We start from the raw sequence: 21,919 nt of genomic DNA, 5'->3' as shown, positions 1-21,919 counted from the left end.
GGGTAGTACAAACAATAGACAACTGTCCTCAGCCAAGTTGCATTGTGGGTAATGTAGGTGTCAGGTTTTGACAAGGAAGAAGAAATTATGGAATAAAAAAAATTACTGCTGCACCAATTTTTGGTCCTTTTTAAAAAAAAAAATGCCATCATGAGTCCAACAATGTTATTGGAGTGTAATGCTATATCATGGGAGTACTCTTTTAAATGTGTGTATTTTTTAAATTCCAGTCCCAGAGCCAGCCAGCAGGGCTTGGAAAGAGGTGCTGTCAGCCAGCTACAGCAGTTCGACCAGCGGCAACTGGAGTTGGGATGCCAGTGACCAATCAGTGCCCTCCACACCGTCCCCACCTCTCTCCAACGATGCCAACAAGAACTTCCTGCTCTCGTCCCAGGGTGATGATGTCAACGAGGATGTCACAGAAAGCACGCACTTCATGTTTGAGGACCCCATACCTCGAAAACGAAAGGTACGGATGGGCGTCAAATGTGACGTTCATGTCCTGCTGTAAGAAGCAGAAGAAGGGAGTTCACATCCTGTAAGTGTATGTGTAATTTAGATTCTGTCCACTCCACTTCCAACCTAAATTGGTGCATGCTGTGTAATACTTCAGGGCCACAGCTGTAGAGAAACATCTCTGATGTGCTTTTGTTATTTCTATTAAAGTAGTAGCAGGGAAAGACCTTGGAAAACCCGCAAGAAGCATTCAGAAAATGTAAGCACCATGCAGTTTAACAGCCTGTGACATAAGGCCCGTGTGGATGATGGATTATGTTCTCTCTTTTACTTCTCTCTTTACTTTTTACTATTGAAATAGTCCAGAACATCAAAGTGTTTACTCTGTCAAGAAGCTTTCCATCTCCTACATCGCCCTTTTAGCGGTGAGGTGGGGAGGTTTAGTGTGAATGAAGAAGAGGAGGCAGACGGGGGAAGGGATGAACAGCAGGAAGTAAGAAAAGGTTCAAGGGATGCATAAAAATGAGGACTATCAGAGGGTGTAGAGGAGGAGAGAATTGAGGTTCAAGGTAACAACGGGCAGAGAAATGAATCTCAATATTTCCTCTAGCTATACAGTGTCAGGGGAGAGTTCATATACTGTACAATATGTGGGAGTTTGCAATTCAACCTCCCCTGGAGTCGGGCAGCAGTGAAGATTATTGAGATGCCGAATATATAAAACCATAAAGACTCCAAGGACGATGCTGCCAGAGACTCATGCCATATCATAGATAAGCAGACAGGAAATGAAACAGGATGACGGGAGGAACCCACGAGTTGGGTGGAAGAAGGCATATATCATGAGCTAACCTGCTGGCTTGCTTTGTGTTGTAATATAGCCGACGCCAACCCCAGAGGTCTAAACCTTCTATGAGCGGCTGCCCTTTGGATTGTTGGCTGTTTGATTTTGTGCAGGCAGTGAGTAAGAGGATTATTAAACATGGCAATCACCAGTCTTACTGTAATAGTGTTAAGATGCAAGAAAAACGCTTAGGGAATTAAGTGATTTTTGATTGTTTGTAGGCTTTAAGAGTAGCTTTGCTGTGTCATTTTTATTTGGAGGGTTGTTTTAAACAGCATGCATATAACTAGCACCACTGGAGCAGTTTAAGGGCATGTTGCCATTGAATAGAATGAAAGGGAGTGACAGCAGTTTATGAGAAATAGTACTGAGGAATATGTAGTATAGGAGAGAGTTAACATAACCATTGATAAAGCCTGTTCTACTCTCACTTCTCTCGCTCTGTTTTCCTGTGTGTGTCTCTCCTGCCCCCTCCCTCCCTTCTTTTCTTGCCCTTCTTTCTCCAGAGGCTGTTGAAAGGTAATGAGAGTACACACCCACTGTCTTTCATTAGCAGTGATGCAGGTCTCTGCCTGCTCAAAGGACAGCTGCCAGCCCTGAATATGCAAAAGGGAAAATTAATTGAAATTTAAAAAAAAAAAATAATAATACAACAACAAAAAAACACTCCATGTACCCATCACCTCACAGCTTACTCATGACCCAAGGAGGGTTATCCTGGGTTTTATGTCAAATCATATTTGAGAAGGATCAGATATGATAAGCATTTAAAAATAATACTTGTGATGATCTGAGGTTAAAAAGAGGTCAGTGTGGTTTTCACACATGTCCATATACATAGAGAAGTGAATGTTGTGTTAAACATCAAGGCTGCACCTTAACACCAAACTAATTCTGATAAGGTAGATCCATACTTCAGCCTATAGCATGCACAGACAGTAGGAAGAGGTCAAAATGGCATTTATTCTGCTCATCAATCTGCCAGAGAACATGAAGATGCTGTGAGGTAGCCAGAGAAGGGTACAGTTTTATTGTTCCCTCTCTGTCCCTATCTTTTTATGTCTGTCTCTTTCTCTTTCAATCTGTATGTGCCTGAACTTGTCACATATTGGGTTTCTATTTTTATAGGCTTGCTGCTCTCATAGCTCTCTAATGAGGTGTAGTGTTTGGCCCCTTGTAGAGTGGCGTTCAGTCCCCCACGAAGGCTTTTCTATTGAGGCTGCCACACATCCACACAGAGGAACCTCTGTTCCCATGAGATACTCATCAGCAATCTGTATTCGAAACCAAAGATAGATGCATAAATGGCATAAACACACAGATGTCAAAGGGGACATCAGTTACATCCTTAACATTTTGTGACACACTTTCTATGAGGCACTTTTTCATGTTTATATTAACATTTAAAGGCTGTCTTAATCAGCGGTCTTAAGACTCAAAATGACTTTGTGGTGAATGTCTCTTTCAGAACTCCATGAAGGTGATGTTCAAGTGCTTGTGGAAGAACTGTGAAAAGGTCCTCAGCACCTCCTCAGGTATCCAGCGACACGTCCGTACCGTCCACCTGGGGTGAGTTGCTAGTCACACATACGGCACGGTTTCCACCAGTTGACCCCCCTGCCGGGCCTAAGCATCAAGGATTATTTAAAAAATTATATATATCTGAAGATGTTTTCTAAACTAAAATGTGTAATACAAGTAGGGTAGCTCCTTTTAAAGAATAGCTCAGTGTGTAGCGAGTGTGCAGTCGTGAGAGAGACAGAGAGGGAGAGAGAGAGAGAGAGAGAGCGTGTGTGTGACAGTGAAACTGCGGTGACTGGAGCAGAGAGTATGAAGTTAGCAGTATAGCTGTGAACAGTGCAGTGTGTGTACAGTTTAGGCTACTTATCAGTGAATGCACGCTACAAATCCTCAAGACCCAAGACAAGTTTCTGTGTCTTGCTTGCCACCCAGCTGAAGTGAAGTGGGTTAGCACCGACACTAGCAACGACTTCAGCCCAGACTCACTTAAGGTGGACTCCTTTAACTGTCATTTTAGTGACAATCTCAGCTGCTCCTCTGAGCGCCAGGCTATATAAGGATTGTTATTATGAGTCACATTGATAATCTTCATTGTGAAATTATCATTAGTTAAAAGAATGTTTTATTTGTATTCATAGTCATGTTTTTTTTATTAAGAATAAATTCTGTAATTGTTGACATTGACACTGATTATGTCTTTTATAGAACTACAGGCTTAGTTCTTGACTTTAATGAAGACCTTCACTGTCGGTTAAGTAATCCTGTCTTTGCAGCTTCAAAGAAGTAATACGAAGCTTTGTGATTTAAATAGTGTGGTAAGAAAAGAAAAGTGACACACATCTGACTTATCATAACTTGGATGCTGTCCAACTGCCTGTCTTTACATCTGACTAGCTAAGCTTGAATATTTCTGCTCCTGCACACGGGTGTCTCGTGCTTACAAGGTACACTGAGGAAGAGAAACGGAACTTTTAATATCACCAGCAATGTACAATGTACTTAGTATCACAGTGCTTAAAAAATACACTGTCTTGATTGACTGAATATAATATAAATGTGTAAGGTATCATATGTGGTTCATTGTGTCAGTAATGAGTCATATAGTGAGGTTTTCAACAATAAAGCACATATTCACAGCTTTTACCCACCGCAGCAGGTAGACTTGAGATGAGAGGAGAGAGAGAGTCCTACAGTTACCAAGTATTAAATTAACCTCATACAGTATTTGAGGAAAGGGGCCAGGTGTCCTCACAGTTATTAGTCATTTCATCACCAGCCTGTTTGTCTGTTTCCCCCTGCTATTACTGCCCCCTGCTGTTCCGAAAAGTAACTTCTTTTGGATATGCAAAATTTTACATCATAGGCGAAGGCGTTAGCATTTTTCCTAACATTTACCGTCCCAAATCATAATTGTAATAATTGTGATCTAATCCACTGTTTATCTTGATGCATTTTTGGTAAAATAGAAGCGTTATTATCTACTTCTAGGCCGAATTGTCAATGACAGTGACAAAAAGTAGTTTATTTTTATTTTTTTATTTTCCATTTAGCTAAGCTCAAGCACAAGCAACAGTCTATAGGTTAATATTCCTTAGAGTGCACATGGACCTGAGCCTCAAAATGCTTGCAGATGAGAGAGAAGGGAGTAGAATTTCAAATACTATAAAGTGTTGATTGGTACACATGTTGTGTTGACTGGTACTCATGTTTATGGATTTGAGATGAAAGGGAAAGACTCTCTTCATCTTAAAACACACCTGTATTGCCCACATAAAGAGTTCAAAGTTTACGATACCTAACATTACAAGCATGAGTGACCAACAGAGAGTAAATGCTATGCATCAATAAAGGTGATGTGGTCAGGGCAGTTAGCTGAGCACAAGAAGAGAGTGGCTGCATTTACAGTGTTTTCCAGGTAGGTGAAAAACCTGCCCCCAAAAGCTGCTTAACCCAAAGTTCAAAAGTATAATGCAATATCTCATTTCCAGAGCTGAAACTGAAATTAAAATGGAGCCAAAATAAATTTAAAAAGAGTTCCTAAGTAGTTTCTGTTGCTTCCTTCCAGGCGTAACAGCGACTCGGACTACAGCGATGGAGAGGAGGACTTCTACTACTCAGAGATCGAGGTCAACATGGACAGCCTAACAGAGGGCTTGTCCAGCCTCACGCCCACCTCCCCGACCACAGCTGGTCCTCCGCCCGTCTTCCCTCCACCGCTCACAGATGTCCCTCACTCCGAACACATCAACATGAACGGCTTGCAGAGCCACGTCCCAACACTGCTCAGCCAATCAGCTCCCTCCACGCTCTGCCATATCCGCACTGACCACGCCTACCAGGTAATTCATGCCACAAGACAGACACTGGATACACACACATTTGCACTGCAATATCATTTAAAACAGTAAAAACACTGAAAACTTTAAGCAGTCATTCTGTAACCAAGTCTCAAGGCTTCGGATTTCTGCAGAGGCAGGTTTTGAGATCAGTGTAGAGAAAAAAAAAAAAGCTCTGAGGTCAGGCTGAATTACTTAACTCCTACACCAGTGTGGGAGTTTATATCAGGGTGAGAAAGAACAAAAACTTTCCTGCAAATTTTAACCCAAGTTCACATAAAGAATGAAGTCAATATTTTTTATGACCAGTGTGGAAGATTTAGTGGCATCTAGCGGTGAGGTTGCACATTGCAACCAACTGAATACCCCTGCCCTCACCCTCCCGTTCCAAGGGTGTAGGAGAACCTACAGTGGCCACGAAACTCACGAAAAACGTGAACGTTCAACATGGTGGCCGCCGCGGAAGAGGACCCACTCCGTCTGTAGATATAAAGGGCTCATTCTAAGGTAACGAAAAAACAACGATTCTTATTTTCAGGTGATTATACACTTATTAAAACATACTTATGAATATTATATTCCATTTCTGCCAAGTCAGTTCCACTAGATGCCACTGAATTCAACACACTGGACCTTTAAGTCAGTAAATCTTTAGTCACGAAATTTAATAATTAAAAATTCCTGCTTGCAACACTTTTATCTGAACTGCTGTGCATCAGCTTTGGGTATCCATGCCTCCTCCCTCTCTTGTCCTTCCTTTTTCTTCTCCTTCACCTAACTGTACCATATTCATGTGCACTCCTTGCTTATATGCCCTTGGAGGTGAAAATGAAATGTTTTCAGCTGGAAGAACATATTTGGTTAAAGTATAAATCTTTCAAATATTCAATACTGAATGCAATCATTCGCAGTGGTTGGGGTTATCCTTGAACTTTCATTAGCCATGACGACACAAAACGCTAGTGTAAGTAATGTATTTTAGAAGCGTTTGTTGAAATTTTCTATACATCCCAACAGCAATCAATTAATGAAATACTCTGACAATATTAAGAAAAAAATCCAGCATCTATGGCTGGCTGTAATAATAATCTAAGGCTAAATAAGGCTACCTACCTGCATATCTGTGCGCATGACACAGAAAGTTTGGAGGCCAGGCTAGCAGTGGGACACTGATAGATAGGAAGTTACATGACTTCATGAATTGCAGAAGGAGAGAGAAAAAAGACGGGAATATCAACAGAAAGCAGAATGAAAAGCAACGTGCTCTCATCGGACTATTGCCTGTAGTGTGGGGAAAACCGAACCGTGCATAATCTTATCAACAACACCAGAGTGAGAGACTTTCAATGGAAGTCAACTCTTAGAACTGAAACGCGATATCACTCCAATTCATGCAGGGAGACGAGACACTCATTACTTTTGTGGCAGACTTCAAACAGGTGTGAGGCGGTCCCATTCACCGTTTACTTAAAGTTGTTGTGCCGTGAGAGGAAGTTGTGTGTGTGTGTGTGAGTGAGTGCAGTAGTAAATATTGTTGTGTTGCATGCATGTATGAAGCACGTGAATATGCCCAGGAGGGGCTTAGGACAGAGAGGAGGCGGGGGGAGCTGCTGGAGGAGGGTTTTATTTTCAAATTCAGTTTTTTGTTTTTTGTTTTTTGTTTTTTTGCCTTTTCCAGAACAATATCTACCCCAGCTGTAAATGACTTCAGTTCTGCTCTGCTCTTTTTTAAAAACTGTCTGTGCCATTTTCTACAAGTGCCTGCCAGTAATCTACAGCTATAAATGTAAACTCGCAAATTTCCTGTTTATGTAAAATACTACATTTTTGTGGTGGGCAGTTGTGATCTTGATGCATGATCAGCACGATTCAAATTTAGAGGTGGGGAAATTCCTTCCCTACTAAATATATGATCTCTTTTTTTCTGTATTCTCTTCCTGTCTGTTTCTGTCTGCATTTTTCCTGTTCCTCCTTGTTTCTGTCCCTCTCCTGGCTGTGCGGGGTGGTTGTCCATGTTCCAGGCCACTGCTCCAGTGAGTATCCCAGTGGGTCCTGAGCTGGCTGAGTTAGGCAGTGGTAATGGGACCGGGCCTGGGACTGGGACTGGGACTGGGAATGGCATCAGTGTGTCGTGGCAGTCCCCTCCTGTCATTTTCAAAGGCATCCCGGTGAGTGAGGCTTTGTCTCACGCCTTTTTATCTTAACCATAACTTCTCTCTTGCTCTTCCCACCTGTGGTCATTTGAGCTTTTTGTCACTCGCTCTCCTTGCTTCTTCATGCCATCGTTTTTTTTATATACAGAGGCATCAGGTCGCTTCTTTATTCAGCACAATTCATCCAAAGGTGCTATTTAAAGAGCTTAACATCTACTCAAGATCAGAATACTTCAAAACAAATGTGCGTGTTTGTACAGCACCGAATATGTTGCAATCATCTACTGTATGTGATGTCTGTTATTTATGTAAGATGTATGCAATAACATCTAATACAAAGTATACATTTAAAAAAAGTTGAAAAAGATTATAAAGAGTTAAATTAAAAGAAACTGAAGCAATACATGTTTGAAAAAGTGACAAATGTTTATTCTCTGTAACATCCTCAGAGCATCTAGCAGGCTATTTCAAAGGCTGGTGCTATATTGGCTGAAGGCAGCATTGCCATGAATCAGAGTGTGGGCTCATGGGATAGGAAGGAGACAGTCAGGGGACCTGAGGGATCTAGGGGGAACATATTGTAACTTAAATAGCACATCAGACGTACTCAGGCACATAACTGTTTAAAGATTTACAAACCAATAAAAGGGTCTTAAAATCAATAATAAAACTGACAGGCAACCACTGCAGGGACACAAAAAACTGAAGTAATGTGAGCTCCCCCGGTTGTAGATAAAACATGTACAGATGAATTTTATATGAACTGATTTAAAATGTGGCTTTTTTTTTCTTTTTCCTTTTTAAAAAAAGACCAGAATGGAGGGCATCAAGGTAGAAATCTCTCTAGCCATCAGCCTTAGCAGTGTGAGCAGCATCACTTCAGCAATACTTTAAGTCATGAACTTTTTTTTTTTTTTTACATACCTTATGTAGGCATAAAAATTGAGATTATACCCTAGTATGATGCCTACAGTGGCTATTTCTTCCTATTAACATAGCCCACAGGAAGCCTATAGAAGTCGCACAGTACAGAGCTCCACAAGGTGATAATTTAGCTCTTGTTAATGAAAGGTGTTAAATAATTTTCTGCCAGGGACTGAGGTCAGTTTACTTTCAAAGTCTGTCTAAAAGAATAAAATGTTTACCGGTATTCAAAGTTGCACCGAGACTGAGAAGAACAAGCCTTTTTCATAGAGATTGATTGTCAACACGTTCACAACTGTTACTAAAGCGGTCTCTGACCCGTTGTGTTTGTTGTGATAATAACTGTAATGAGTATAACATTAGACATTCACAGCTTATATATAAAAGCTCTATATAAAAGCCGGAGAGACAACGTTCCAGTATGTGCAATCTTTAATTATTGATCCAAGTATCTCAGATTAGATAAAGATGCTTATAATATTTTGTTAAGTACAACTTTTTGTAGTTTATTCTCACAGTGACAGTATCATATTTGGGACTTTCTGTTGTCATTTTCCGAAAAGGATGGAAATCTCTTTGGTGAAAATGTATTTCAAGAAGAGGGAGGAGCACAGGGTGACGTATAAGAGTGGAGGAAGGTGCACACAGGTGGACTATATCTTGAAAGAGATTGGAGACTGCAAGGTGGTGGCAGGGGACTATGTAGCTAGGCAGCATCGGATGGTGGTCTGTAGAATGACTTTGGAGACCAAGAAGAGGAAGAGGATCAAATGGTGGAAGTTGAAGGAGGAAGACTGTTATGTGGAGTTCAGGGAGGAGTTAAGACAGGTGCTTGGTAGTAGTGAAGAGTTGTCGGATGGCTGGGTAACTACTACAGAAGTGGTTTTCAAGAATAAGGGTGCAGAGCTGTAGCAACTACAGAGGTATAAAGTTGATCAGTCACAGCATGAAGTTATGGGAAGGAGTAGTGGAAGCTTGATTGAGAGGAGAGGTGATGATTAGCGAGCGGCAGTATGGTTTCATGCCAGCAAAGAGCACTACAGATGCAAGGTCCGCTTTGAGAATGTTGATGGAGAAGGTCAGAAGGAGATGCATTGTGTCTTTGTGGATCTAGAGAAAGCATATGACAGGGTGCCGACAGAGGTGTGGTACTGTATGAGGAAGTCGGGAATGGCAGAGACGTATATAAGAGCGGTGCAGGATATATATGAGGGCAGTGTGACAGCGGTGAGGTGTGCGGTTGGAGTGATGGATGGGTTCAAGTTGGAGGTGGGATTAGATCATGGATCGGCTCTGAGCCCTTTCTTGTTTGCAATGGTGATGGACAGGTTGACAGATGAAATCAGGCAGGAGTGTCTGTGGACTATGATGTTCTCAGATGACATTATGATCTGTAGTGAGAGTAGAGAGCAGGTTGAGGAGAGCCTGGAGAGGTGGAGGTATGCACTGGAGGAATGAAAGTCAGTAGGAGCAAGATGGAATACATGTGCGTGAATGGGAGGTGGATGAGTTTGCATACTTGGGGACAACTGTTCAAAGTAATGGGGAGTGCAAGCAGGGTGGAGTGGGTGGAGACGAGTGTCAGGAGTGATCTGTGACAGAAGGGTAACAGCAAGAGTGAAAGGGAAGGTTTACAAGAGGGTAGTGAGACCAGCTATGTTGTATGGTTTGGAGGCGGTGGCACTGATGAAAAATTAGGAGGCGGAGCTGGAGGTGCTAAGATTTTCACTGGGAGTGACAAGGATGGACAGGATTAGGGATGAGTATATTAGAGGGACAGCTCAGGTTGGACAGTATGGAGACAAAGTGAGAGAGGCGAGATAGAGATGGTTTGGACACGCAGAAGAGAGATGCTGGTTATTTTGGGAGAAGAGGGCTGAAGATGGAGCTGCCAGGCGAGAGGAAAAGAGGAAGGCCAAAGAGGAGGTTTATGGTTATGGTGAGGGAGGACATGGTGGTTGGTGCGACAGAGGAAGAAGCAGAGGACAGGAAGAGATGGAAACAGATGATCCGCTGTGGCGACCGCTAACAGGAACAGCCAAAAGAAGATGAAGAACTATATCAACTTCACCGACATTGTCTTAGAAGTATATTTAAACAATGCACTTGTGATGTCTTTTCACTTCTGCAGGGGCCCGTGACTCATGTCCGGACAATTAGCTTCGGAGAAAAGCGGCAGCCGGCAGCCAGCACACACACCACTGTTAACAAGAACCATGCTTTGATAACGCCGCCACCTAAATCTACACCAGGAAACAGGTATGCAGCAGCCATTTGCCGTGTTTCCACAGTGATGCAGGTTGGACACATTATTAGTATGAATTACCTAAATCCTTTATCTTTTATTAATAAGCAACCGATATTACATTTCGAGCAGTGTGTTAGAGTTAGTAGTTTGTTGCTGATGAGATGTAAAATAAGGACATGGAGACATTAATTTATGCCATTATGCTGTTGAAAGTGGGCACCACTGAAGTCCCAACCAACAAGAATCTGCATTGCTTTTCATGGCTTTGAATCATATCACATCAGACATCAGATCAAATGAAAAAAAATATTGCAGTTACATGAAATCATCAATTTCAGGCCCTACGACTTCACACACACGCACACATTTAGATTCCTTTGATCAAATTGTACATATATATGTGTTTTTTTGCCCGTGTGGGCTTCTGGATGTCTGTGTGCATGCCCTTATGCTGTCACATCTGCTGTTACCAAGGAAACCCCGTGGGGAGGCAAAGAAGTGCCGAAAGGTGTACGGCATGGAGAAGAGAGACATGTGGTGCACAGCCTGTCGCTGGAAAAAGGCCTGTCAGAGATTCACCGACTAATCCAGCCCCCTTCCTCTGTCCGCAAGATGATCTCTAGCTTTTTCCGGAGCGACAGCGAGGTGGACTCTTCCACTGAGGAGATTTCTTCACGAAGGAGCTCTTCAGTGCTGCTTCCTCCAGTCCAGCAGGGGGGTTCGCTTTCTCTCTTTTTCCGTTTCCAAACACGAAGAGAAAATATAAGCGGCAGGTATAAACAAAAAACAAAAAAATCAGCAAGAAAAAAAGAACTTTATGCAGGTTTGGAGACTTTTTTTTAAAGACTGAGACATTTTCACTTTCTTGATGAATAAGGAAAAAGAAACATTTAAATTGGATTCTGAACCTTCTGGTTTGATTTTTTTTTTTTTCCACAGCCTCGACTAAAGGCAATGTTTAAAGACTACAGATAAGCTTTTTGATATACTCTGTTGTTCATTATAGGAGCATCATGTAAGCTACTGTTTATGGGGTGGATCATGTCTCTTTTGGAGGTTCAAGGGTTAACATCAGATTTGCTCAATAAGACCTCTGTAGCATATCCCTTTTTCAATGTCACTGTTTAAGGGACAGCAAACCTACCAAAGGCAAATCGCCTGTTCATTTTAGAACCAACAGTTTAGGTGTAAGCGCTTATCCCAATCATACATCACTGTCTTCTGCAGCCTTAATGGATATTGACTGTATGTCTAAAAACATATCACTCAATATCTAATACACGTTCAGTACAACCAGCTCTACTTTTTCACAAAGATGCACAAAACTGTCACACCGAGTGGTACAAAAAGGTTCCCATTGACTTTCCAAAATATTTTCAAGAGATGTACACAATAGATGAATATATATTCCCCTCTTTTCTATACTTGCGCCCTAGATTTGCACCTTGAAGAAATAAGTTTGTCTTTTTGAGTATCACTGTAACCACAGCGTATACCTGAGAGAAAGGATACCTATTTCTCATATAGAGTTTATTTTCAGCAATGACTTGCTGAAGCAACTAGCAGTTGCACTGTGCAATTAGCAGGATTACAGCATTTAATATTGTCTTTCTTGCTTTGATGTTGTCATTGTTAATAAGGTGAGTTCAGGCAGAAAGGCTCAGTTTTTTTTTCCTTTGACAGCTGATGTTCTTAAAGAGATTGTTTACCACAATGAATGATAACCGCCCTTTGAAACTTTAACTTACAGTCTGACTGATGGTTATTGTACGTCGGTCAGCAACAAAGATCGTAACCCAACAATCACTACCTGATAATATATCAGGCATTCTTGTCCATTTATTGCAGTTTCACATGGAGAGGTTACCCAATCTTTAGTCTTTTAAAAAAGAATCTAGCATTAACCAGCAGTGCATCATTTGTAGATACCAGACTTAACAGGAAGCAAAACTGTTTTCTGTGGTTTTAGCAGATATATGTTTAGTCCTGTAGAATCATCACTCTGTAACATTTGAAAATGAGAAGTGAGAATCAAAGTCAGTGCAGAGTAGCAGCATTAGTGGTCGACTGTATACTGATTTATATGGTGTAGCAAAAGTTCTACCAAAGTGGAGTTTTACTTTTTAGAACAGGCCTGTAATGATAAATAACAGGCCGACTTTTCCAATCTTTAGATAAAATATAGCTGGTAGATTTTTTGATAGAATTTTTAATTACAAAGCCCGAATTTGTTACATTTTTTGTATTTATATTAGTTGTCCAAGATACACAATAGGAAAATATATTTTTAAAAAAAGCAAAGTCAGTAGTAATCTTACAGACATTTAAACTTCAGGAGACAACCGAAATTCTTTTCTTCTTCTTCTGTTTTTTTAATATTTGGAAAAGATGCTCTCCTGCAACACTCCTACAAAAGAGAAATTCAGCTAAATGACTCAACTAGTTATTCTCTCAAGGTCACCAGCCTCAAATTGAACTCTTGCAGGGTGAAGTTTATTTGTAATCGGCTAGAGGACACTGACGAACAACATAGAGATGATGTCTTATTGATATTAGTCATGAAAGTAGAAGACAGAACCCCATATTAGTAGTCATATTTAAGAACGGTGCCAATTGTTAGTAAAACAAACAAAAAAAAGTGATTGTTTTTCTAATTGTTATGTAATTCTTGTATTCAGAGGTCCCCAGAAAAATGTTAGATTTTTCCCACATTGTTCAGCGCTGAGCTTTTCAAGGTGATAACCTGCCTCCCATAAACCATGGAATCAAGTCAATTTATTTATATAACCCAAAAACTGGCCTCAAAAGGCTTTAAAGTCTTGGCAACATACAGCATCCACTATCTTTTGACCCTGGATTTAGATAAAGAAAAACTACACACACACACACACACACACACACACACACACACAAAACAAAACCTTTTAGCAGGTATTTTTCTGATCTGGTTTCAAAGGTAAAGTCATGACAGAAGATGTATATTTTTGAAGAGAGTCACCCTTGTGCTCTTTTGTTACCAGCTTTTTGAATGTAATTTCTGCTGCGTGTCCTCCTACTTTCTAAGCGCTCCTGACCTGATCTGATCACCATAGCAACGTATGACAAACACACACACACACACACACACACACACACATAAACACACACAAACACAGAGGGCCTGTCTCTTCATCTCTGAGAGGCCTTTCTTTCAGCAGACTCCTTGACTGAGGTACAGTGCGACTTTAGACCTCTGTCGCCATAGAAACACCTGTACTGTCCTCCGTCGCCACAGGGTCACTTGTACTGTCTGCTGTTGGCTGATACCATGTTATAGGCGACCGATTATCGCTTTCTGATGAAAGCTAGGAAGCCTGTTAATTGATCCTCGCTCACTCGTGGTCGCTTTAATAGTAATTAATAACTCATTCAGTTCCCATTATCACAATCACCATATTGTTCTGGAAATGTTTTTGGATTCATTATCCTGCCTGTAAAAGCGTTTATTCCAGTGGCATCCCAGATAAGCTAGGCCTCCCTCTCTCTCAGCTTGTGAGAGTGATCTGCGAGGCCTCTTCCGGTCAGAAAACTTCACAAAGTGCCAATGAAAAGAACATAAAAAGGAAAGGTATACTGACCTAATGAAATTGCACTACGCTGCACTGCGCAAAGACATGTTTTTATACATGGATGTTTTATATACACACATTTTGAAGTGATTTTTTTTTTTTTTTTTTTCCCCTCTCTCTCTCAGAGGGGGCGGGAGGGGTGTCGTCACTGCCTGATGGAATAAATGGGGTGTCAGGGATAGAGGTCGTGCACCTCTGGGGTCCCCATTATTAGCAAGTGATCTTGACAGTTCACGTCTTGCTCTCTGTGTCAGATTTATTGAACATAACATAGTGGTGCAGGCAGTTTTAGAAGTGTGGTACTGGGAAGCACAGTGTGGTACTTGGGTAGTCAGTCACTTTGCCTCTCTTTGGAGGAGCGCCAAGGGCCGAATGCAGCACCCACCTTGTCTCAGCAATGGGAAAACATCCGTCTCAGTCAGTGGCTTCACATTATCTTCTCAATAACAGATGATTTACAGTGTTTTATTGCCTGGAGTTTCTTCACAATATTCACACACATTTTACACCGTAAAAATAATCTTTGTGCTTCCTTTACATAAATAACAAAAATAAAAATAAAAAAAACAGGTTCCTGCTTCTTTCCATTTTACTGAGCTGAGGTAATAACTGTGTAGATGCTGTTATTAGTGCTGGATACCACTTTTATATTACTGTTATTTCTGGTTTGGTCTTTGTTAGAATGTCAAATGCAGCCCATCAGGTCTCTCTCCATCCTCAGTGTAAGCACTTTTAGATTCCACCAGCAGGGTTAGAGGTCAATGCTTTTTGCTGGCAGTGAAGGGGGCTATTAGCAAATGTTAAGCTAACAGGTTCCTGTGCTCGCCGGCCACTATTTCACTTTTTTTTTTTTTGCATGTTGCACAGAACCGGTCAGTGACGATCATGGCCCACAGTGCAGCTTGGGTCACCATGACCAGGAAGAACTTTGGGTAACAAAGTTGCTCATGTGCATACATCTTGGACATTTTTGTAGAAAGGAAAAAAAAAAAAAAAAGATGATTACAACTTTTACTGAGAACATTGGAGATGGAGATTGAACCTGGTTTTTCATGGGTGTGCAGGGAAAGTGAGAAAAGAGTTTCAGGTGATGGAAAGCGGACAGGAGAGGCGCAGTGACGATTAAAGATGGATTCGCAGTTTCAGGGCTTTCTTGTACATATGCAACATAAAGAGAATCCGTGAGGCTTTTTCATATATTGTTGTTTTTTGTTGTTGTTTCTCTGTTATATGAAAAGGAAACTTTTTTTTTTTTACAGTACAGTTGCTCAGAATATTTTTCTTTCTTGTTTTTAAAAAAGTCGATTGAGAAGCTATAGTGAACATAACACGTAAAGATTCAATGTATATTGTAGCTTAGCGGCAAAGGGGAGAAAAACAAAACCTGTTGAATGTAAAACCTACAAAAAGAAAAGTCTTTTTTTTGTTGTTGTTGTTGTTGTTGTTCTATTTGCTGGCTAGTTAGTACTGCCTGTAGTGAACCTGTAACGCATCCTGATTTTTTTGGTATCCAAATCTTTTAACACCCACAGACAGCTGTCGCCACACTGCTAAATCATATCAAATAACACAACCATGCAGTATTGCTTTACTATCTTACTTTGTGCAATGAGATGCTTTATCATGGAACAAGAACTAACTTGAGCTTTTGGTGACATCTGGGCTTCTTGTTGATCTGTCTTTTCTCCCTGCCAAAATAATCATTTTTTTCTGATTACATGTGGTTATTGTTGTTCTGGATGTTGTTTGTGGTTGTGACGTTAAGTTGTTGTTAGGCGGGATAACCTTCAATCTTTTTATTCACGATGAAAAATCCTAACATTGTGGGAATCTTTATCCTGCCCCGCACATTCCAACAGACAGCACGCTTTTAGTGTCTTCCAGTTGTTTCCTAATAGACATATCCTTCCCATTTCCTTTTCACTACAGTGATTCTCCTCTGATCACCTCTTCCTTTTTCCATCCGCTGTTTCTTTGTGCTATCCAGCTTTACTGTGGTCCCACCCAAGCCTTTACCCAGTATATTAAGCTAACTAAACCCTTGAAATGTGCATCAAAAAAAAAAAAGCCTTCGTTTTTTTCCAAATATGTCAATGTATGTATGTCAGTTTTCATTTGTTTGTAAACCAGCAGCAGCAGCAGCAGCAGCAGCAGCAAAGCCAATGGATCTCCTTCCAAATCAAATGTAAAGCATTGCAATGGCAGCTCCACTCAGTTCTCTGCTTCTTCTACTGTGCTCTTATTGTTCGTCCAGGCTTTTACCCTGTCTGTCTTATTTTGACGACCATTTCTTTTCTCTGGTTGAATTTTTACTGAGCCTGACACTGGCTGGTATGAAAACTGACTTTAGCTTCTTGTTTTGTTTTGTTTTTGGTTTCTCATTGATTGATTGATTGTCTGGTTGAGTTTGAGGTTGTTTTGCATGTCTAGCATCGCTCATCCCCCCCCGCCCCGCCCCCCTTATTCTTTCTTGTTAGGAGATACAACACTGAAGGGTTTTATGTGTTAGATTTCCCCCTTTCAGTAACTGATAACCCCAAGGCTGATGTAGTCTGTTTTCCTCACACACACACACACACAAACACACACACACACACACATTTTGAGGGGAAAACGTGACATCAGCCTTGGTGTCTTCACTGGAGGGCAAGATTTCTCCTGTGTGTGGGCTCGGCCTCTGGTCTTCATCAGCAGTCCCACGCACACGGAGGAAGCACTTTCTGAGGAGTGGTGCACTCAAGGAGTATTTGTGTGAATGTCAAGCCTATGAGTAGTGCTTGAAAAGATGGATGACCATGTATGATGCTGATAATGTGATCTATGTGATGTAATGTGACGGAAAGAAAATAAAACTGAATGGAAGAAGTCTGCGGTCAGATTCTTTATTTATCCTAAATATGTAGGTGGATGACAACATCTGTGGATGAATGAAACTGGATTCATTCCTGTGTGTCTTATTTTCTTTTACTTGTCTATTCTGCCCCCTTGTGGACAGCAGCTGGTTTGTCCCCCATCAAGCATTAAAAAAAAACAAAGTGATAACAAAAAGCACAGCACACATTGGTCACTTCTTTACAGCAGCAATTTCAAAATTTATTGAGACTGATTGGCTTTTGCAAATAATAGTCAAGCTAATTCTTCCACTAAACATGAAGTTAGAAAGAGGCTTGGACGGCCGGTGGGCCAGCCCCAACATCAAAACAGGAGGCTCATGGTTGACTGTAAAAATGTTTTGTGATCAGTACTATCAACCGAAAAATATCTGCACAAGAGCACTTAATCTGCCCAAAACAAAACAGGTGTAAAAACAGGACAGGTTTTTTTGATTATTTAACACATTTTGTTACAAACACAGGTTTATGATAATCATCAATATAAAGTCAGTATCATATTGAACAATATTCCCAATGAAAATAAACAAACCTCAAGCTTCAAGTGCGACCTTTTACAAATTAAAGACCCTCTGAAACTTGAGAGAGAAAATAAATAATATATAATAGTAATATAAATTCATATATATGAAGGTATACACACATCACTCTTAATAGAAGAACAAAATCTAAAGTAAAAAGCGCCAATTTTGAAATATAGTATAATATAGATATACCCATATCTATGGCTTCATGATTTGCACGTGTGAATCAAGCTATACAGGCTAAATGAGGATTGCAATTTGTACACGTCTAAGAATACCCATATTCATCTGCAATAGAGCAAACAGTTCCAGTTTTGCATCGTGTGGAATGAGACAGTTGTGTGCAGATGCCGAAGACGTCGCTTTGGTTTGACAAAATGAACACAGGCATGCAGTTAAGACCACAGAATCAGGGCACAAAAGGTCATCAACACACGGTGGGAAGGAGAATCTAGTCGCCCATCATGATTTGTCTCTTTGAAGTTTCATCCTCTAAAACTTTTTTTTATTTTTTTATTTTTTTTTTATTTTGCACCTCTAATCTGATCAGTCACATCTCAGCAATCTCTATCCGTCGACACACAAATGTTCAGTCATCTCTTGGACACAAACACACGTCTCACAAGCACACAGGTGAAATGTCATTGAGGCACATATTGAGGGGTTGATGGCAGACGTTTTCCTGAAGTACAACCCAGTATGAGGAAGAAGACATACAGTACAGGTCGTGAGAAGAGCGCGGGGGCCCGGAGGGGAGGGAAGGGGATGGGGGAGAGGGAAGGGGGAGGGGGGGAGTCACGCACACATCCAGACGTCTCTCAGTGGCCACAACAGCACCACAGGACAGAGATTTGTCACTGATCATGGGCTCCTTCCACACCCACCATTAACATTCATAAAAATCCAACCCCATTGTCTTTTTTTTTTTTCTTTTTTTTTTTTAAAACCACCCCAAAAAATCACAACTATTTGATAAATGGGTCAAACAAACAAAAACAATAAATAATACAAAAAAAATAAAATAAAGATAGTTGCCAGGCATGAAGAAAGCATCACAAATCATACTGAGAGTTTCTCAGTGGGGGTTCATGAGAAGTGCAGTCCATGGCACCTATAGCAGAGAGGCCTGATGTGTGCAACCGGCACTGGCAACGAAATGTTTCCCAGAGTTACTGCTGCAGTGCTCACTTTCCCTTTATGTGAATGAACTAGAGTCAAGCCAGTAAAACACTGGCAGGTAGAAACGCAGCATGTAGACTCAACACTCCTCTCTGCTATCTCAGTGGGAACAGCGTTTTGTCTACGGGCTGCTTTTCTACTTGATTGTGTGTCATGCGAGGCGTGAGACAGTAGGAACTATAAAAGAAAGAAAGAAAAAAAAAAAAACAGCTCGGTTTTAAGATGCAGTCTTCAAAAGCTAGCCGGTCCTTTCAGGCAGCCCTTCATATTCACAATAATACCATAACATGTGCACTTTTTTTTTTCAAACTGTGACAAATAGTGACAAAAATAAAAACAACCCAACAACAAAACTGTTAACCACAACAATAAATCCAAAAGCACCTGCACACACGGACTGTGGAACAAAAGCACTTCATGTATACAAGGTACTAGATTGTTTTTGGTTCGATATTAATCAATTAGTGTCCATTAGTGATGCAAAAGCGTGTGCTGAATATATGTTGCAATCAATATCTAACAGAGAAGTTTTGACAGTGAATTTGTTTTCCCCCTTGGTAAAAAAAAAAAAAAAGCAAATACGACAGAAAAAGCGTAAACTGGCACAATAAAAGGTTGATAAAAGCCCCATGGCTTGCTGTCCACAACAAGGCAAAGTATAAAAGCTTTTTTTTTCTTATACAATATATAAAATATCAAAAAAGAACACACAATAAAGCTTAGCATCCAGCACTTAATAATAATTAATAATAGTAACATCAACAACAGTAATCATAGTTCTGATAATCATAACAATAAGACATGTCATCTGCCTCACTTGAATTGTCAATAACTTTGCCAAAAACATGGAAATAATCTTAAGAAATCAATATAGACTTTTTTTTTGGACACTGGACACTCAAACATTCTTGCATACAAACACCCATCCTGTCCCACCCAGCACACACACAGAGAGAGAGAGAGAGAGAGAGAGAGGAGGGAATGACTTCTTAAAAATTAGGAATCCACAAACAGTTTTTTTCAATAAATAGCTGTTAAACAAAACAAATTAATATTACACTCTCTACGAATATCAAACTCTGAATTTCAAGCACAAATTTTGATCCTCTTCTTTTTAACCTTACAAAGCCGGAGAAAATATCACCAAAAAAAGAAAGATAAACCATGGAAAGAAGTCTGCATATTCTGTATTCAGAAGTTGGAATTACATGACTGACCCAGAAAAAAAACAACACAAAAAAAAAAACACAGAAAGAAAAACTATTTTCAAACAAAGGCAGCTCCTCCTTAACGTGCGAGAGACTTGGCTCTCAGGTCCTATCATCACAACCTCCATCCAGTGTGAGAGAAACTGAACCAGAGACAGCCAGAGAGACAGAAAGACTTGATAGTCATGTGGATCCATTGTGTGCTTGTGTTGATTTTCCAAACAGGGAAGCAGAAACTGATGGCCACGTTTGTATTTCAGAGTAGGAAGAGGTTCAAAACTCTTGCATACGCTGTCAAAGTCTCTCTCTGTATGTCTCTCTCTCTGTCTCACGCACACTTCACTCCCCTTTTAAATCCCAAAAAATCGTATGTACATTTGTCAAATCTCCAGTATTTGTTGGAATGGAATCGATAGAAACCGTGTGGTAAACTTAAGTGAAGAAAAGATTAAGGACCCCACTGAAAGGCATAGGCTATATAAACAGCAATCTGCACAAAGATTCAGTGATTTCTATCTCGTGATAACAGTCAAGAGGACATAAAGTATATCCTTAAAGGTAGGTGCGGTCACCGAGTTGTTTAGGTAAGTAAAGATCAGATCAAAAATGTAAACCACGGGTTCAGGGCTTTGATAGGAGTCAGTTGTCATTAAAGTGCAAGTCTGTGGCAGTAGGACTCTGCATCAACAGTGTGCCATCGGGCTGCCCCGCTCCTCTGACACACGTAGCTTTGCAATAGATTTAGACTGTCCCTTCACTCATAGAGAGACACTTTCCCCAGAAACATCACAGCCAAGGTGGGACCAAGACACTTCCCTCCTGGCCATCTCCCTACACTGTCTGTGATCCTTGGTTTCCGTGGTGATTGTGATGGCAAACATACAAAGTTGCAGTCTTGTGTTGGCCATGTCCTTGGCAGCGTCCTCGTTGATTCCTGTTGTGACAGAGTATAAAAACTACTGGACTCTGGCCTGAACCCTCAAGAAAAAGAAACACAAAAACACTGCATCAGAAGTAAAGGAGGTAAGCAGAAAAAGCCTTTCACTCGAGCCATCTCTTGACCGCTCTTCTTCTACTATAGCAGTCAAGGTTGAGAAGTGTGTGTGTGTGTGTGTGTGTGTGTGAGCGTGTTACTCGTAATGGTTTTGGATCATTGTCGCGCATCGCCCTACAGCATTTCCATCCAAAGGAAGGCCTGCCCACGGTGGGACGAATGGGTAAAGAGAGCAGAGGATTCTGCCCGAGAGATCGTAAGAGATCTTCAGAGATTGGTTGACGAGCCACTAACAGGAGCGTGACAGATTCTAGGAGATCCAGGCAAAGTCCTTCTCACTCCCGTTCTGCTGCTCCCCCTCCTGTGCCGAGGAGTCGCTCTCCTCTTTCTCATTGTCCAGTGCTCTGTGTGCCTCAGTGGTTATCCCTGAGTCCTTCCACTTCCCTCCTTCTTCCTCCCCTTCCCCCATCATCTCACCATCCCCTTCGACCATCATCTCCTCCTCCCCTTCTCCATCCCCATCACACTCCGCCTGGTCATCATGGAAACGGTCTCCAGGATACAGCTCCTCCTCTGGAGAGATGTCTCCTCCCACTTCCCCGTTGTGGTCCAGCAGCGCGGCCATGCCCCGACCAGAGCAGTCGGCGCAGACGCCATGGCGACGGGAGCCGTGTTTGATTCCCACACTGGCTGCTGACATGAAGACTCGGCTGCACACTTTACACACATACTTTTTATCTTTGCTGTGGACCTGTTGGACGGAAACACATCATTTCAAAATTTTTATTTGCTTATTTGTTTAAGGTGTGATTTACTGCCCCCTACTGGTGATCGTGTAACTGCACTCACCAGTGTGTGCCTCTTCATGTGCTCCCTTCTGGTGAACTTCTTGCCACAGATTTCACAGGGGTAGGGCCTCTCGCCGGTGTGGGAGCGCATGTGCCTCTTTAGGATGCACTGGTGCATAGCAGAGAAACTGCAGTAGGGGCACTTGAACTTTTTACGGATCACCGTGAAGTCATTCACTGTAGGG

The 21,919-nt window shown here is 41.2% G+C and overlaps 2 protein-coding genes across 4 annotated transcripts in view; one reads left to right on the top strand and one right to left on the bottom strand.

Annotated features, from left to right (window-relative positions):
* slc2a4rg (SLC2A4 regulator) overlaps positions 1 to 12,766 on the top strand; it is a 42,442-nt gene extending 29,676 nt beyond the window's left edge. Inside the window, exons 4-9 of one of the 2 annotated variants that reach the window (XM_067592489.1) lie at positions 231 to 469; positions 2,769 to 2,869; positions 4,887 to 5,160; positions 7,179 to 7,325; positions 10,366 to 10,493; positions 10,957 to 12,766. In XM_067592489.1, coding sequence (XP_067448590.1) covers positions 231 to 469; positions 2,769 to 2,869; positions 4,887 to 5,160; positions 7,179 to 7,325; positions 10,366 to 10,493; positions 10,957 to 11,068 — 1,001 coding nt within the window. In that variant the 3' untranslated portion in view covers positions 11,069 to 12,766. The remainder of the gene's footprint in view (positions 1 to 230; positions 470 to 2,768; positions 2,870 to 4,886; positions 5,161 to 7,178; positions 7,326 to 10,365; positions 10,494 to 10,956) is intronic. The other variant, XM_067592490.1, reaches the window with a different exon arrangement.
* Positions 12,767 to 17,154: 4,388 nt separating this feature from the next.
* The window catches only part of zbtb46 (zinc finger and BTB domain containing 46), a 61,951-nt gene continuing 57,186 nt past the window's right edge, over positions 17,155 to 21,919 (bottom strand). For both annotated transcript variants that reach the window (XM_067592488.1, XM_067592487.1), the window contains 2 exons: positions 21,736 to 21,911; positions 17,155 to 21,637 (listed from right to left, as the gene is read on the bottom strand). In XM_067592488.1, the coding sequence (XP_067448589.1) occupies positions 21,197 to 21,637; positions 21,736 to 21,911 (617 nt within the window). In that variant the 3' untranslated portion in view covers positions 17,155 to 21,196. The remainder of the gene's footprint in view (positions 21,638 to 21,735; positions 21,912 to 21,919) is intronic.

The sequence above is a fragment of the Thunnus thynnus genome, chromosome 6 (genome assembly GCF_963924715.1).
Source record: "Thunnus thynnus chromosome 6, fThuThy2.1, whole genome shotgun sequence".
In the NCBI taxonomy this organism is placed as follows: domain Eukaryota; kingdom Metazoa; phylum Chordata; class Actinopteri; order Scombriformes; family Scombridae; genus Thunnus; species Thunnus thynnus.
The sequence above is the reverse complement of the archived record's forward strand: the minus strand, read 5'-3'. Positions and strand labels throughout refer to the sequence as shown.